The sequence below is a fragment of the Branchiostoma lanceolatum genome, chromosome 15, assembly GCF_035083965.1.
Source record: "Branchiostoma lanceolatum isolate klBraLanc5 chromosome 15, klBraLanc5.hap2, whole genome shotgun sequence".
In the NCBI taxonomy this organism is placed as follows: Eukaryota; Metazoa; Chordata; class Leptocardii; order Amphioxiformes; family Branchiostomatidae; genus Branchiostoma; species Branchiostoma lanceolatum.
In genome coordinates, this window is record NC_089736.1 from 10,130,511 (window position 1) to 10,148,089 (window position 17,579).

At 38.5% G+C, this 17,579-nt stretch overlaps 1 protein-coding gene across 1 annotated transcript; it reads right to left on the reverse strand.

Annotated features, from left to right (window-relative positions):
* Positions 1–13,646: 13,646 nt before the first annotated feature.
* Positions 13,647–17,307, reverse strand: LOC136421169 (E-selectin-like). The gene is made up of 5 exons (XM_066408328.1): positions 17,175–17,307; positions 16,654–16,824; positions 16,093–16,263; positions 15,645–15,907; positions 13,647–15,134 (listed from the first exon to the last, which is right to left on the reverse strand). Exons 1-5 carry the CDS (start codon positions 17,302–17,304, stop codon positions 14,931–14,933), a joined length of 939 nt encoding a protein of 312 aa, XP_066264425.1. The 5' UTR covers positions 17,305–17,307; the 3' UTR covers positions 13,647–14,930.
* Positions 17,308–17,579: the final 272 nt, after the last annotated feature.

A 17,579-nucleotide genomic window follows, 5' to 3' on the forward strand; every position in this document is an offset into this window, starting at 1 on the left:
TATTTATACTAAGCGTTAGTAAATCGAATATCTACTTCTTACCTACTAGTAGACTGTTCGGGTAAAATATGTCATAATACGATCTGTATTGAAATTGTCTTGCAATCAACAAATCAACAAAAACAAGGCGGATCGATTAGTCTGCATTGCATGCAGAAACATCGCCCACTGGCAAATGTGATTGTTTGTAAAACATCGTAAAAAAGTGTTTATTTATTTTTTTGTTAGACTGAAATTCTCTTTGAAGAAAATAATGCATGTTCCATGATATCAAAGCACAAAAGCCATCTATTGTCTTTATAGATAGGACGGCATCATTCCATGTTATTGCCATGACAGTTACACTGAAATGTGGTACAAACATGCAACGTCAGGAAACATTTTAAGTCGAAATAGCTCTTAATCTTACAATAAGGAATTTGACGTTATGTTCGAACCACCTACATGTATTAAGATTACAGCTTATTCTCAGGTGCTTATTATACAAAGTAGTCACTGTTAAATTTGATTTAGTGAACTACTTCCTGAGAAGTACAAAAAAGGCTTCTAGATCGTAAGGAATTAAACATATTTAACACATTGATAGATCCGACGAATATGCTGGAATTTTGACATTTTATTACGAAATACTAATTGCATATAATCAACATGTGCGTAGCATTTTTACTTTGAATACGTGCTTGAATAACACTTTCTAAGTTATAGTGATAATTGTACAACATAATGTAATAAAAAATAATCATAATGACAATTACGCAACTTCACACATGATTTATAACATATTGTAACACATGTACATGCTACATACATGTACATATCATCTTCTATCAAGCACTGATCATTTAGATTAGGGATATAGTTGTAAAAGATTAATCTTTCCCTTAGTGCCGGTAGCTTTTCAGCGATTTCTGTGTGGTTCATATGTATTTTAGTCTTTATGTATCATCTTGCTGATAGCGGCCTGGTGCATAGGCAATTCTAACACGTCTATATAAAGCGCTGCAGTATTACATAAGATAACTTAGTATTAGCATAAGAATCAGTGTCCTTAAATGACATTAATGTGTCAAAACATAACATATATTCTGTTTCTATTCAAATTTTACTCTTTCACACGGTACAGCAACTAACCCTAAAAATGTCTTTAAATATTATAAACTCTGTCTGAAAAAAAATTATTTCCCAACAGTAGCCTGCCCACGCTTGACACTGGACATACATTTCTATCAATTTCAACGCTCTGGAGAAGGAAATATGGCTGTGGGATCTTCATGCACCTCAGTGACTAGAAAACGTTTTCAGAGGACGGCCTCATTACAATGGTTGTTTACGCCTTTTTACCCAGACTAATGATCGGAAGGTGCAATGAACATGCCAACGTTGAGGTGATTCTCTTGTTTTGGACCAAATGTTAACATTAGAGTTAAATGCACATATGTTTTCTATATGTGCTTTTATTCGGACATTATCATTTTTTACTAGATACAAGGACGCTAACAAAATCTTTGTGCTCTTCCCCATGGACGTAACGGGTAACAAAGATCTATATTATTTCATGTTGTGTTGCCATTATCATTTTTTACAGACACGTTCACAAATCTTTCTTAAATACGATTGAAAACGAGAATAGTACTCGTACAAGTCGGATTAGATATAAACTAGGTCGGTCTTGGCATCAGCATCTTTACAAGCAGACTTGCCAACTTGCTTTTTTACTTTTACTATAGACGTTTAGAATATTATAGTATCTTATAGGTATGAATATGTATACTAATAAGTAGACTTGACAGGATATAGATCCTATCGTCTAGTACATAAGCCAGATGCCATGCAGTAAACTGCATATTTACAACTATAGTGAGTACCTCATACCATACATTGAAGGAAATTAAGCACAAAATTGTACAGAAAGGGTAATGGAACATATCACCCGACCCGCATGAAACCAACTAAATTTCAATTCCTACTTTAAGATAGAATTATTAAGAAACGGCTATCGTATGATATCATCAATAACTTTTTGATAATTTTAGAAGTGTACTTATTGCAATATTCGCTGGTGAATTTTCATGATAACATAACCTTTTTCCGTATCATTGTTAATTCCTCAATGGATAAAGAAAACAAACGAAATGTGCCTTTTGCAACAGTTTAAAAACTTATATATAATATGCTGTTTCCTTACAATAAAGTTGATAAATGTTCAAATAAATGTGGTCCTTCCCACAAACAGTCCTACATAATGGATCTATTAGAGAAAGACCAGAAAAAACTACTACTAACCTTTTATACAAATTGGCCGAAAGGATTAATCACAAAAAGACCCACAAAATACAACTTCATTGAAAGAACAATAATATTCATATGAGAAACGCAGCAATGGTCACGCAAGCCAGATACATACGGAAAGTATTTAAAGCACATATAGTCTGTCATGCCTCTATTGTCTATAGTGAGTGAATCTAAAGACAATTAATGCAGCATCAGTAATCATAGACGTGCGCACACTTCAGATATTCAGGTGTTCAGGGCATTCTGGATAATCCATTGACAACGTCAGTTTTTATATGGATTTATGAGAGTTAATGCTATACATGTATATGAACTGCCATACACTGCAAGCCAACAAACTGATACCAGTAATATTAATATAAACTGAACACATGGTTCAATTTTTCCTATGGAGCAAAATATAAACCTTCTATTACCTTATAGACAGATACTATTTATTGTTTAATCGGCGCAGAAAAGAAAAGGGAGGGAGAACATCAAGAAAGCTGTTAAGGTTTTTTCGTGGTATCTTAGCATGAGAAGTTTGGCAGATGAACCTGAGTTTATAAGAGCATGCAGTATCATCCCACATAGGAGTACCAGGGGTTTTTGACCAGTATTGAACACATTTGTGGGAAACCCACCATGATGACTCCGGCTCACCTGGATTCCATGCCTATCCAAAAAAAAATTACCATCAATAAAATAACATTACCCAATTATCTTTAATCTAGATGTTTATTCTTCTGTACCCATTGAGATGTAGTGCTCTAATAGATACTCTGAGATTTCTGAGACAAACCAGCAAAGCTATCAGTTGATGTTACACCAAAAAATTAAGATTATGACCATTAAACAAAAACTTTATCACTAATTATGTCTTATCAATGATTCTTAAAGCCGGAGAGTGAGTCACGGTCAATAGTCATAAGAGCACAAGATAACAAAATCGTGCAGACCATGATGAAAAATAACTTTTTCTCTGATACCTTAATGACAATTACTTTTTAAGACCCCTTCTCGAGTACAATGTATTGTCTCAGGGCACTACTAGGGTTGGATTCTAATAAATTGTGTGTAATTTGATTATTTGTTCGTCTAAAAGGCTTTTCTGCCAATATCTAACAGTAAGTTCCAGCCTGTAAGATTTATTCAGGTATTTCTTTCAAAGCATAATATCGACACTGTCCAAACCATCAATGATCCTAAATCTGCTGATGGTGCTATACCATCTGCCTATGAACGTACGGTAGTACAATACACAAATGCACGCCTCGTTAACACATTAAGGGTGAAAGGACAGTACACAATATCAATCTGTCAGCAACATTTAATGTCAGGAGAAACAGAATGGGATAAAAGGGAAAGAACCTTGAAGTCTGTAGGTACGGAGCACTGACTGTATTTGTCTTCTCAACGACTTCCTACAACAACAGCACAAATATCGTGTTAACTTACCTTGTACGCGTTATCATTGAGGTGAGACCCGTCTGCCCATTTCCATCCCTTTTTCGACTTCGTCAAACCAATCCAATAAAACGAATCTTTGCCAGACTTGATCATCTGGTTTCTCAGAGCGACGTCCAATTCTATCGTCTTGGGCATGGCTAGTACGGCTCCCTCGCTCTCACAGGCCTTCTGGGCGTCATTGTAGCTCTTTCCGTTAAGTTGAACCCGGATGCAGGTTTGGGCAAGTAGCTGGTAGCCATTTCTGCATTCAGCTGAAACAGCCACACAGGACTTCTGGTCATCCTTTATTCTTATTACCTCCAGAAAGGAGGTCACTGACCTCCGACGGAGGTACTATTTCTGTCTGTGTTTTTGTGTTCGCACATATAACTAAAGTTTTTTTTATGGTACTATACCTGAGAGTTCCCACTCTGCGGGTCCTTTTTTATCCTTTATTAAAAATTGCAACAAGACAATACATAGCCTATGACCAGACAATGTCTGTTTGCAATATTTGTGTCACCTCCCAGTTGATGAACTGAACTGAACTTTTTTTAGATGGATTTGATTTAATCTGTAGTTACTGAGGATACTATGAAACATGGCACTTTTGAGCACCGTAACATGCATATATGTTCATGTATTATTAGATTGACACCACCATCTTGAAGGTACTGTGGTATAATCCATTCAAATAGCTGGTTCCATGTCTTATTGGTAGTCTGTATTTTACAAGCTGTCGGTGACAGGGGCTTATTAGCTACTATCCAAGCAGAGGTTGGGCTCCGGCTTATCCCGGATGTCTTTTTATGCGTTTTTGTCGTTTTTGTACAGACGGTATAAATGTAACCAACCCTCGGTGTAACACACCAGGTTTACAGTCAACTGGTTATGTTACATCAAACGGCCCGACACATCAAAATGTGTCTAATGTGATATAGAAAAGAACAATACCACTAGAAATGACACATATTTGTCGTGTCTCATATTCTATCTTCACTGAATTATTCAATTCAGGGTTACGCAAATGTCACAACCAGATGTGATGTTGTAGATTCTATCAAAGGTTTACAGAACCTGTATAACATTGTACGAACAAATGAATAAGTGGCTGGCAGGGCTGCATCCTAAATTGTGTGGAGTTTTGATTTCAGGCCGTTCTGACTAATATTCTAGGAACTGTTGATTCCAGCACATGTAGTACGTAACAGTTATATGTTGGTGTATACAGGGACCAGGATATCTGTTATAAATCAGTTACATTATATGCTGTGTTTGGTGGCATAAGGTAACAGGCTAGCCATTTGCTCTTTAATTTCAGTTAATGGAATGAGACCTGCATAACCTACCTTTACATGTTGGTGCTCTTCCACTCCAAGTCCCACCAGACTGACATGTAAGTGAAGAAGTACCGACCAGCTTGTATCCTGGGTCACACGTGAAAGTGACCTCGTCTCTGTAGGAGTTGGTGCCAGTCACAGCACCGTGTACTGGTGGTGTTAGCTTGGTACATTGTACAACTGTGCAGAGAAATACAAAATGACATCCTCAAGTTATAAAACGTTTCGATGACAAGAAAATCGTTTCTGAACTTTTTGATTGGAAACACAATACCCATGGTATACACAATTTATGTACATGTATTCTGATTCATATACGAAATAGACATAAAATTAACTACTTTAATTCTTATCTATTATCTTTCTGAATAACCTACCTGTGCATGTTGGTGCTCCTCCACTCCAAGTCCCGTCAGACTGACAGATGAGTGTAGAAGTACCGACCAGCTTGTATCCTGGGTCACACGTGAAGGTGACCTCGTCTCTGTAGGAGTTGGAGCCAGCCACAGCTCCGTGTGCTGGGGGTGTCAGCCTTACACACCATACAGCTGTATAGGGAAACAAAAATACTCAAGTTATAAAAGCATTCAAAGACATTTACATTAATTCTTAACATACTGGCAGAAATCACCTGGTCAAGTGCCTTTTGGTTTAGCCTGAAATGCTCATGAGATAATCAGATGAACACTATGTGGAAAATGTGAGGTCTAACAATGTGTAGAGGAAGCAAACCCACGGACAGCATTGTTCAACTTGGGGATGCTGTTAAACAGATGGCAACTACATACAACAACCTACATCAACATGTCGTGTGTTACAACAGGCAGAAGATGCTATCAATTCATTTTTAGAACCCATTGAACAGTCTTATTATACCAAACTTGAAAAAAAGGTACTTAAAATAGCAATTTACTTGAAGGCAACACCACACTTTTCAATAAAATAGAGTCACAACATCCTCACCTTTGCAAGTGGGTACCTTGCCATTCCATGTACCGTCTGCCCTGCACCTGATGCTTTTCGCACCTACACGTTTGTGGCCACGACTACATGTGAAATGCATTGATCTTTGGTAGAACTTGGATCCTGTCATGTAGCCATTGTCTAGAGGCCTCAGTGTCGAGCATTGCATAGCTGAAACATACCATGGAAACAAAGAGTAACAATTATCATTAAAGTGTTATAAAAAAAGTCACCACTAGAAATTACATCTTTCATCAGGGATATGGAAATGTCACGAAAAGGTGTAATGTTGTTTGGGAGTTTCAATTTCAGACCTTAAAATGTTCTGCTTTGCATTGTGGATTCTAATAGTACTATTATGTTAGTAGATTCCAGTCCCAGGATGTCTGTTATACAGCAGTTATATCATTATATGTAGTGTTTGGTGTCCATGGGAACAGGTTGGCCATTTGCTCTGTAATTTCAGCTAATATAATTAGACATGAATAACCTACCTGTGCATGTTGGTGATCCTCCACTCCAAGTCCCGTCAGACTGACAGGTGAGTGTAGAAGTACCGACCAGCTTGTATCCTGGGTCACACGCGAAGGTGGCCACGTCTCTGTAGGAGTTGGAGCCAGTCATGACACCGTGTACTGGTGGTGTCAGTATTGTACACTGAAGTGCAGTTGTCATTTTTGGGTGTGTGGTTGCAACCTTGCGCATGGTAGTTGTCAGTGTGGTTGTCACCTGTAGCTGCGGGGTTGTCAACTGTTGCAGTGTGCTTGTCATCTGTGGCAGTGTGGATGTCATTTGTAGCAGTGTGGATGTCTCCTGTGGCAGCGTAATTGTCATCTGTGACAGTGTAATTGTCATCTGTGGCAGTGTGGTTGTCACCTGTGGCAGTGTGGTTGTCACCTGTGGCAGTGTGGTTGTCACATGTGGCTGTGTGGTTGTATTATGTGGCAGTGTGGCTGTATCATGTGGCAGTGTGGTTGTATTACTTGGCAGTGTGATTATCATCTGTGGCAGTGTGGTTGTCCTCTGTAGGAGTGTGGTTGTCCTCTGTGGCAGTGTGGTTGTCACATGTGGCAGTGTGGTTGTAACATGTGGCCTTGTGTTTGTATTATGAGGCTGTGAGGTTGTATTACGTGGCAGTGTGGTTGTATCATGTGGCAGTGTAGTTGTAACCTGTGGCAGTGTGGTTGTCACCTGTGGCAGTGTGGTCGTCAACTGTGGCGGTGAGGTTGTCACCTGCAGCAGTGTGTTTGTATCATGCGGCCGTGTGTTTGTATTATGTGGCTGTGTGGTTGTATTAGCTGGCTGCTGTTTGGTTGTATTATGTGGCAGTGTGATTGTATCATGTGTAAATGTGGTTGTATCATGTGGCTGTGATGTTGTCGCCTGTGGCAGTGTGGTTGTCATCTCTCTTGGTTCAGATGTCATCCCCGACTGCACAGTTATCGCCCGTGACAATGTTGTCGTCCCCTGTGGCAAAGTGATTGTCGCGACAATATTTACTGCTGAGGTAAGCCAAATATCGAAATCATGCTGGAGCCGGCAATTGAAAATGCAGGGCACAAATGGACTATACTTTGTACTTCTGCTTGCAGAAACAAATGTAGACGTGAAAAAAAATTATGTTAGATTTATAATTACTCACTTGAGCTGTAGTTATCGGCATGAACTCTGGCGTTGTTGCTGCTCTGGGCGATTGTGGAAACATGCTGGTTGCCAGATGTGGTCTGGTTGCAGACACATTGGTATTAGTAACACCAAAGGCTGGCTTTGTCAGAATAACCGTTGGGAAGGTTGCAGTCACGTTGGCGCCTCTCACAGGCTTATCAGTTGTCCACTTGCCTTGATCTGCCACCACAATGGGCTGTCAAAAAAAGAGGTAAGTCAAATTTCATTTGCAGGATAAAGATTATGGATGACATTTTGAAGCAAAGATTTACAGAGAGATCAAGATGAATGCAAAGTTCTTGTATAATCGCAGGATAAGGAATACAAATGAGCAAAATAGCATGTAGGATCATTATTCAGGCCATACAAATTGATTTATTTTTGGTCGTATTTTTTTTAGTGAGAGCTAGAGATTAACTAGCAAGGGGTCAAGCTTAAAACAGAGGGCTGGTATGACAACTTGAAACTAGATATATTCACCCATTGAAGCTGCGTAAATCGAGGTAAACATTCTATTCTTCTGTTGCCATGCATATTTTCCAGTTTAGCGTTTAAAAAAATGTTTTGGCTATGAGACTAGTTTCAATTGTAATGCAAGTGTTGTAATAGTTCTTTTATATCAGTAACTGTCAATCTTCTGCCTAGCTGGAAAGACAAGATTTTATTAGTAGGTGCCGAGTCTTGGTGATACATTATGCAGTCATGTTTGTGAATAGAAAACTAGTATGATTGGCATTTATATTGCATAAGGCTAACCGTGTGTATGTCAGCTTGTCCTCCTGGTGTGGCTATGAGATGTTCGATGATACCAGCTCCTGTGCCTAAGAAGGCGACCACTACAATAGCGATGATGATGTACACATGGGGACGGTGAAAAGCCATCTTGCAGCGTGTAGAGAAACCACAGCTGTTTGCCGTATCATTTGTATCTGTGAAAAATCAGTGCATTTCATATAAATAGTTTAGGTTCGTAGATCGCATTCGCAAGGGAATGGTAAATATACACTCAGTGTTTTATAGTTTTTCTCATTAACGATGACATACTTTGCCTCAAAGTAACTACAATCATAATTTATTGAATGATTTCTATTACGCAGTGTTATCAAATTGTCTACAATACAACTACAATGTACAAGCATTAGAACTATTTGGAATGTATATATACTTAGTTACTTAATTAGAATCAAAGTATAATGACTCTGGGATCCCAATGCTATCATAACATTACTGAGTCAGAAATCTTATGGTTATTAACCATAAGATTAATATTAGGGCATTCATATACACCTCTAGTCCTTTGATTTTATCCATCATTGGACACATGCTCATTCAGTAATCGTAGGATTGATAATTTGGTTTTACTATTTCTAACGTAATGATAAATATGATTTGATAGTATATCATAAGCTGCCTTTACCTTGTCGTAAGGCACCTGGAATATACATTCCGTCGTCAAGAAGTCCAGGAATGTTGCAGTTTGTAGTTTTGGGGAGTGAGTCGTCTGTCCCTGCGTCAGCTGGCTGCTGCCCTAGGTTGTTGACGTCATCCTTGTCGGCATAGTTGTACACGTGGCTGTCGCTAGTGTCAGGGTCGTCCTGACTGTCAGTTGAATCAACAGTTCCGGCTTTGGGTTCATTGCCTTTGACAGAAAGAAAATAGGAAACAATAAGTAGTTTAGGTACATTTGGTGGATGGATTTTAATGACATTTTCACCATGTATTGGGGAAGGTGTCACTGCACGAAATGGCCTCGTATCCCGGCGTATACGTACAGGGATTCCTCCGGAAATATTCCATATCCCGGTGCGGATTTAGCGTATCCGTTAGTTATAACGGATACGCTAAATCCGCACCGGGAAAATCCGCCGGGAAACGAGGCCATTTCGTGCAGTGTGTTAGTAAAGCAAGGAAGAATGACAGTCCACCTTCATTGTATACAAGTCAAGCCCAAGAGCTATATCTTTCCAGCCCAAAAGTCATATCGTCCACTTAGAAAATCTATTTATATTCATATTTATATTTATATCTATATTTATATCTTTATTTATATTTATAGTTATATTTATAGTTATATTTATAGTGTTATCAGTAGTATAGTGTATCCTACCTGTACTGATGTCTTGGTATGGAAGTGGTGGCAACGGGCGACGAACTCGAACATCATTCTGACTCGGCTCTTTTTCCATTGTGCTCTCCATCGACCATGTAGCTTTGGGGCAATATATATAGATGGATACCAACTGTTTTATCAGGAACTCGGGCAAGATCGAGAAAACGAATTTTTGGAAGTGGTCTATGCCATGTGTTGTGGGTATATGCCCTAGGTGCCCCTGTACCAAAATATCAACTAATATGGTTATAATGCAAGGCAACAGGAGACTATATTATACCTTTTTTGTCTAAAAGAATTTCAGTCCCAAAATGAATAATTTTGAAGTGAGGTATGAAAATTTGAATGAAATTCGTGTAGCTCACATTAAATGCCATGAAATATAATTACATGTACATCTATTTACTAATAGGCATAATGAACACGTTATTATTCTGATCCATGTTGTTTGCTAGACTAAGGAAAGGTGACTTGTTCTTAGCCACATTATTGACAACAAGCGTTTGGAGCCCTCATAATTCCATGAAATATATAGATCTTCTGGAAATTTCTTCTGATTATGCAAATGAGACTGCAATTAGCATAATACATTTAAAATGACCGTGCTCTGTACCAAAATTATGCATACTGCTTGTGTGGAAGTAATTTGCCTAGGCAGAATTCCATATTTACGCTTCATCATGAAATATACGGAAGTTCTGTTGTAGTACCAAGGGCAACCGGAGCCGCACGCTTTTTAATTTATTTATCAATGATCTAGTTAAAGAGTTAGATAACTTACAATGCATGCCACCTACTTTATATAATCTATATGTCTCATGTTTATTGTATGCAGACGATGTTGTTATATTTCCAGAATCAGACAAAGTTCTTCAATCTGCTATTGATAGACTAAGTGCCTTTTGTAGCAAATGGAAGCTCCAAGTAAATTTGAAGAAAACAAAAGTTGTTATATTTAACAACGCAGGTCGTTCTTTTCCAAAGCAAAATTTCTACTTTGAAAATAACAAAATAGACAATGTTCCCCCCTATTGCTATTTAGGCCTAACTCTCACATCATCAGGTAGCTTCACCCTGACCAAAAAGCAGCTGTCACTTAAGGCACGTAAAACCATCTATCATTCGTTCATCAGTCTCACCACGCGGCCTCCTAAAGATATTCGATACATGTATAAAACCGATCCTTCTGTACGGATGCCAAATCTGGGGGGCAGAACAACTAACGTTACATATGATACGTCACCTATTGAAAACGTACACAACCAATTCTGAAAAAATGTTCTTGGTGTTATTTTTAGAAATAGTAGCAACGTGGCATGTAGAGCAGAACTAGGTAGATTTCCATTAGATATAGATATATGTATATATATAGTTAAATTCTGGCTACGTCTGGTCCAAATTGATAGAACTAGAAGCAAAATGTAAAACCATGTACAACATAGAGGGATATCTTAATCTTGCAGATTTTGACCTACGCTCAGCCATTAGTAAAATTAAAGTCAGTGCCCATCCTCTTGAAATAGAAAGAGGTCGGTATAGAAAATTACCTATATACGAAAGACTTTGTAAGTATTGCAGTACAAATGCCGTGGAAGACGAAATTGACTTTATTTCAAACTGTTCATTTCATGATATTGCACGAAATGAGTTGTCTATTCAGACCACTAAAATCTATCCGAATTTCTCTAAGCTTACAGACTAAGAAAAGACCATTCTTCTTTTAACTACCAAAACACCACAAATTATAGAAAAGGTGGGACATTACGTCTTCCATTGCTTACAAAAGAGAAGTCAAACCCTTCACTAGTCACTAGTTATAGACAATTACATTTGTATAGTCTAGTATAGCCTCTTTTTACGTATTTTTTACCCTGTTATTTTATGTATGTTGTTTGCAATTAGCCTTCGGGCAGGAACTTGCAATAAACTTATTATTAATCAAATACATTTAGTGCAGTAGTAATAGTAGAGTGTATACTACCTGTACTGACGTCTTGTTTTGGAATGGGCGGCAACGGGCGACGAGCTTTGTTGTGTCCACTCTGAGCCATCTGACGCGGCTCCTTTTTCGTTGTGCTCAGCGTCGGTTGTCCATCTTGTTTACTTTCTTTATCGGTCTGCCGTAGCTTGCTGACCTCATCTTTGTCTATGTAATGATACATGTGGGTGTCAGCATCTTCTTGGTCCACTCTGCTAGTAGGGGGCGTGAACTCTGTACCTGCGAAAAGTTCCAGAAAATTCTATGTGGGATACATTTAATTTAGAATAGTGAGTATATGTTTTTCCCTCATCTTGGTGGGGTGGAGGTCACGGTGCGGTCACATTCATCGAAGGTCGTCGTGCGATTTTTTTTCGTAGAATGTTTAAACAAGCTGTGACAAAACCTAGTTGACCCATTAACAGGGATTTAATAACAGCCTTTTCCATATTATCAAGATAGTGGATTTTGCAGGAGACACGCACGATCATCGCAATTAAGAATGCCCTTAGGTTGCGATCGTGCGACGACTGCACGTCGCGAAGTATATGTCTCGACCGGTAGGCCTGGTTGAGGTTACCCAATGTTTGAAGTTAAAGTGGCAGACATTTTATAGATCTATCCGACAGAAATGATATTCTCATCAAATGTATCAATAGTAGAGTGAATCCTACCAGAAATGACGTCTTGGAATGGAACTGGCGGCAATGGGCGACGAGCTTTGTTGGGTCCACTCTGCGCCATTTGACGGCTCTTTTTCCGTTGTGCTCAGCGTCGAATGAACAACTTAGGGACAATGCAGGTCGTAAACCATACACGAGTTGCGCAGTCTCTACAACTCATAATGTTATGTATTACCGACTGGATATCAAACAAAAGGATTTTGTTTTGTACAGTTGATTAGGTTCAGTGGTGAAAGACACGTGGCTTGAAATAAATTGTTAAAATGCTGACGAATGACTATGAGAAATCGACACTGTTCTGGTAAAACATCACCTGAAACAGATATAATCGTTGATATTTATACTGAACGTTAGTTTATCGAATATCTAGTTCTAACCTAGACTGTTCGGGTAAAATATGTCATGATACGATCAGTATTGAAATTGTCTTGCAATCAACAAATCAACAAAAACAAGACGGATTGATTAGTCTGCATTGCCTGCAGAAACATCGCCCACTGGTATATGTGATTGTTTGTAAAAACATCGTAAAAAAGTGTTTATTTATTTTTTTGTTCGGCTGAAATTCTCTTTGAAGAAAATAATGCATGTTCCATGATATCAAGCGTCACCAACATTGAATATCTACGTCTTATCTAGACTGTTCGGGTAAAATATGATGAATAATACATGATACGATCTGCATTGCAATTACCTTGCAATCAACATATCAAGAAAAAAAGACGGAGTGATTGGTCTGCTGCGTTGTAAACATCGCCCGTTGGTATACATGAAAAGTATCGTAAAAAAGTGTTGATTTATTATTTTGTTCGGCTGAAATTCTATTTGAAGCAAGTAACGCATAAGCCGCAATATCAGAGCACAAAAGGCAAGTAATACAACAACCAACGGTAACGCGTAAAAGTAGTTTGTAACTAAAGTGTATTGACAGATTGGCTTGAAGATGATTCGTCTGAACAACCTTTCTGGTATCTCTACTGTGAGTGACCGGAATCTTCTCCCCTTGTGCTCATCATATGTCAACCAACAGATGTACCAGAACAACGGAACCCACCTAGCTCATGATCGAGCTTCGCCTAAATAACTCAAAATGTCTGGCTGACTGTTAATCATCAAAGACAAAATAATGCTCATTTTCCTCAGACGCATTTTACAGAGTAAAAACGAAAAGTGGCATGCCCAAAAGACTATTTATTAAGTTCTTTAAAGCCGAACATCATTGTAATTGTTAACATTGTAGTTGAAAGCGCTAACAAGAGCCCATAGACTGCGTGTGAAAAATACCCAGATTAAATTTGAAGATAAAATACAGCTTATTGAGAATAAAGGTTTTTTCCTGGAACAAATGTTTGCTTCAAAGATAAATGTTTTATGTATATTGAATCATACAATTGTTCCAGGAAATATAAATACAACTCCACTATAGTTAGAAACGATTTTGCATGAACAATTGGTTCAGATGACGGCGACATACAACTGTCCAGCAAAACATGCTGTTTTTCTCAGATGTATGGAAATATGAAATTGACGTACCAAAGTTGTGTTGATTCCTAATGTCGTACTAGAAGCTTAATACCTATATAAAAACTTACGACTGTACTGATATTTTAACATTTTATTACGTAATGCTAATTGAATGCGCATATAACATTCCTACTTTTATTATGTGCTTACTTAACACTTTCCATGCAAGAAAATTAATATGATATTATTCCGCGTTGCTGCTAATGTTATCTTTTATTATGTTCATGTTAAATTGCAGCATCGTAATAGCTTGTAATCGAACCACAATATTTCAGCTGTTATTGTTTCCTCACTGAACGAATGTAATAAATGAAAGATGAATGTCTATGTAGCAACACAATGAGTTTTAAAAAAGATTGAATATGATATTGTGACTTCAATATCGGCTTTAGGTAAATGGCCTTCTAAAAGTGACCCTTTATACAATTTGCCACAAGGATAAATCAGAAAAAGACAAAAAATACAGCTAAATTGAAAAAAACAATAATAGAATATGAGAAATGAAGGAGTGGCCGCGTAAGCCAGATATTTAAAAAAGATATGTATATACACGTAGGTTGTTATGTAAACTCTCTCTACATATACAGCCTATATATACAGTGGATCATAATCATCATCATATACAGCCTAACGCTTCCAGATGATAAAACAGTGAGTGAATCATCTACTGATGCAGCATCAGTGATCCTCGACGTATGCACACCTCAATATCAAGGTGCTCAGGACAGTCTTGAGAGTGCATTGATTAGACCATTCTACGTGGGTCTTTAGGAATTATGAGATCTAGAGTTGATGTTACATACTCATACCACAACAAGCCAACACACATATGTCGGCAGTTTTAACAAAAAATTAACACATGATTCGACTCGTCCTATTGAGCAAAACATCAATCTTCTATTGCCAGGTTATAGACAGGTTTACTTGGCGGAAAACATTATTTTGTTTTACCTCCCCCAGGAGAAAATTTCAAGAGGGTCAGGTAGGATTTTCCGTGGTGGCATTCTAGCATGAGAAGCTTGGCAGATGTACCTGTGTTTATAAGAGCATAAGGTATCATCCCACATAGGGATACCAGTGGGTCTTGACCAGTACTGTACACAGTCGTATGAAATAAACACTGAGAACTCCGGCTGACCTGGGTTCCATCCCTAACGAAGAAAGAAGTTATATAGTCAATAGAATAACACACCCAATCATCTTTAATCTGAATGTATCATGTTCCATAAATCATTTCAAGGATGTAGTACGCATAAAAAAAGACTGAGCTTTCTTAGACAAACCAACAAAACTATTCCACCATTTCTTTTACACTTGCATTATCAGATTATGATTGTGGATGACCAATGTATAAAGGACCTCAAGCTGTGCTGAGCCTTTAGATATAGTTAAACATCATGATACCTCCTCATCCCATAGGCTGTGAAGTATTGTTTTAGTGTGTGTGTGTCTGTTCGCCAAAAAGACATACACAGAGGCACGGCACGTTTGCAGATGAAGAGTCGAGTGAAAGGCAGTATCACTCTGAACTCAAGAACTTTGACGTCTTGGAGAACACTGACTGTATCTGTCTTATCAAACAGTACACAGATGTAGAGTAGTAGAGTAAAAATCTTTATTTCCCTTGGATGGCCCAACTATATACATCGTGTTTAACTTACCTTGTACGGGTTTTCATTGAGTTTAGAGCGGTCTGCCCATTCCCATTCCGTTTGCCATTTCGTCAAACCAATCCAGTAGTTGGAATCTTTGCCAGACTTGATAATCTGGCTTCTCAGAGCGACGTCCAATTCCTCCGTCTTGGGCATGGCTAGTACGGCTCCCTCGCTCTCACAGGCCGCCTGGGCGTCAACGTAGCTCTTTGCGATGATATGAACCCGGATGCATGTTTGGGCAAGTAGTTGGTAGCCATTTCTACATTCAGCTGAAACAGTCACGCAGTTTTGACTACTACAGAAAAATTTAAAACCTTTTTCGTTGGTAGCCAACAGGAAAAAGATGCTATCGATTAATTTTGAGCACTGATTCAACCGTCTTACTGTTGTTATCTCAACTGAATGCAACAAAGATGTACACTTTTCAATGAATCAAAAGAAACAAGATCCTCACCTTTGCAAGTGGGAACTCTACCACTCCATGAACCGTCTGCCCTGCACCTGATGCTTGTCGCACCTACAAGATTGTACCCGCGGTCACAGAAGAAGTACATTACTTCCTGGTAGGACTTTTGGCCTCTTGTGTAGCCATTGTCTGGGGGCTTCAGTGTCGCGCACTGCACAGCTGAAAAATAACATCGAAACAAAAGGTAACAATTATGATCAATGTGATAGAGAAAAAAAGGAGCTCAAAGCTCCTATTCCATTTTCTTTAGGAATATGGAAATGTCACGAACAGATGTAATGTTGTAGATTTTATGAATGATGACAGAGGCTAACAAATATATGGCTGCGCCATAAATTGTGGGAAGTTCTCTACTTTCAGCAACGTTCTTATTTATGCTCAAGGAGTTGTGGGTACTCTAGTGATACTGTTAGTAGTTTCCTGGAGCAGAATGTCTGTTATATAGCATTTGCAACATTAATGTATTGTGTTTAGTGGCATATGGCAACAGGCTAGCCATTTGCTCTGTAATTTCAGCTAAATATAATCACCTCTCTGTCAATAGCCTACCTGTGCATGTTGGTGATCTTCCACTCCAAGTTCCGTCAGGCCGACAGGTGAGTGTAGAAGTGCCGACCAGCTTGTATCCTGGGTCACACGTAAAGGTGACCACGTCTCTGTAGGAGTTGGAGCCGGTCATGGCCCCATTTGCTGGGGGTGTCAGCATTGTACATCGTACCGCTGTAATCAGATACAAAAATGACATCCTTAAGATATGAAGCCTTTCAAAGACATTTACATCATCTCTGAAGATTTTACTGACAGAAATTATCCGATCAAGTCCTATTTCCTTTAGCCTGAAGTAGTCATAAATTGTGAGATAAAACGACTTATTCAAGATCAAACAATGGGTCGTGAAGTGAAGAGAATCCAACTTGGGTATGGTCTTCTATCATTATACTCATTGAAATTTAAACCGATTTTTTTAGAATACAAATGAATATGTTTTATCATTAACACCAGTACTAGCTGATATGCATTCCTTACATATTTGACATAGAAGCTACAAAAGATCAAAGCCTTACATGTACCTTGGCAAGTAGGAACACTGTCACTCCATGTACCGTCTGTCTGGCACGTGGTACTTCTCGCACCTACAAGATTGTACCCTCGGTCACAGGTGAAATACATTATTCCCTGGTAGGAGCGAGAACCACGCATGTTACCATTGACCGGAGGCGTCAGGGTCAGGCATTGTACAGCTGAAACAGTACGAAAGAAAATGACAAAATTAACACCTAATAGCTTTATCAGGTAAGAAACACAGGTGAATATTAAACGCATAATATAGTGTCCATAATATACAAAACAATGCAATGGTAAGTTCAAAATGGATTAGCATGTATACACTACTCATTTCATCCTTTAGGTATCGACATTTTTTATTCTTTGAATAGCCTACCTCTGCACGTTGGTGGTCCTCCATTCCAAGTCCC

Bases quoted from the DNA above. Each gene is read 5' to 3' on its own strand.
- LOC136421169 (XM_066408328.1), bottom strand. From the start codon at position 17,304: ATGCGTGGTTCTCGCTCCTACCAGGGAATAATGTATTTCACCTGTGAC. The intron at 16,264-16,653 runs GTAGGCTATTGA...GTTATTTTTCAG, and splicing joins AAGATCACCAACATGCACAG to CTGTGCAGTGCGCGACACTG. The intron at 15,908-16,092 runs GTGAGGATCTTG...TGACTGTTTCAG, and splicing joins TAGAGTTCCCACTTGCAAAG to CTGAATGTAGAAATGGCTAC.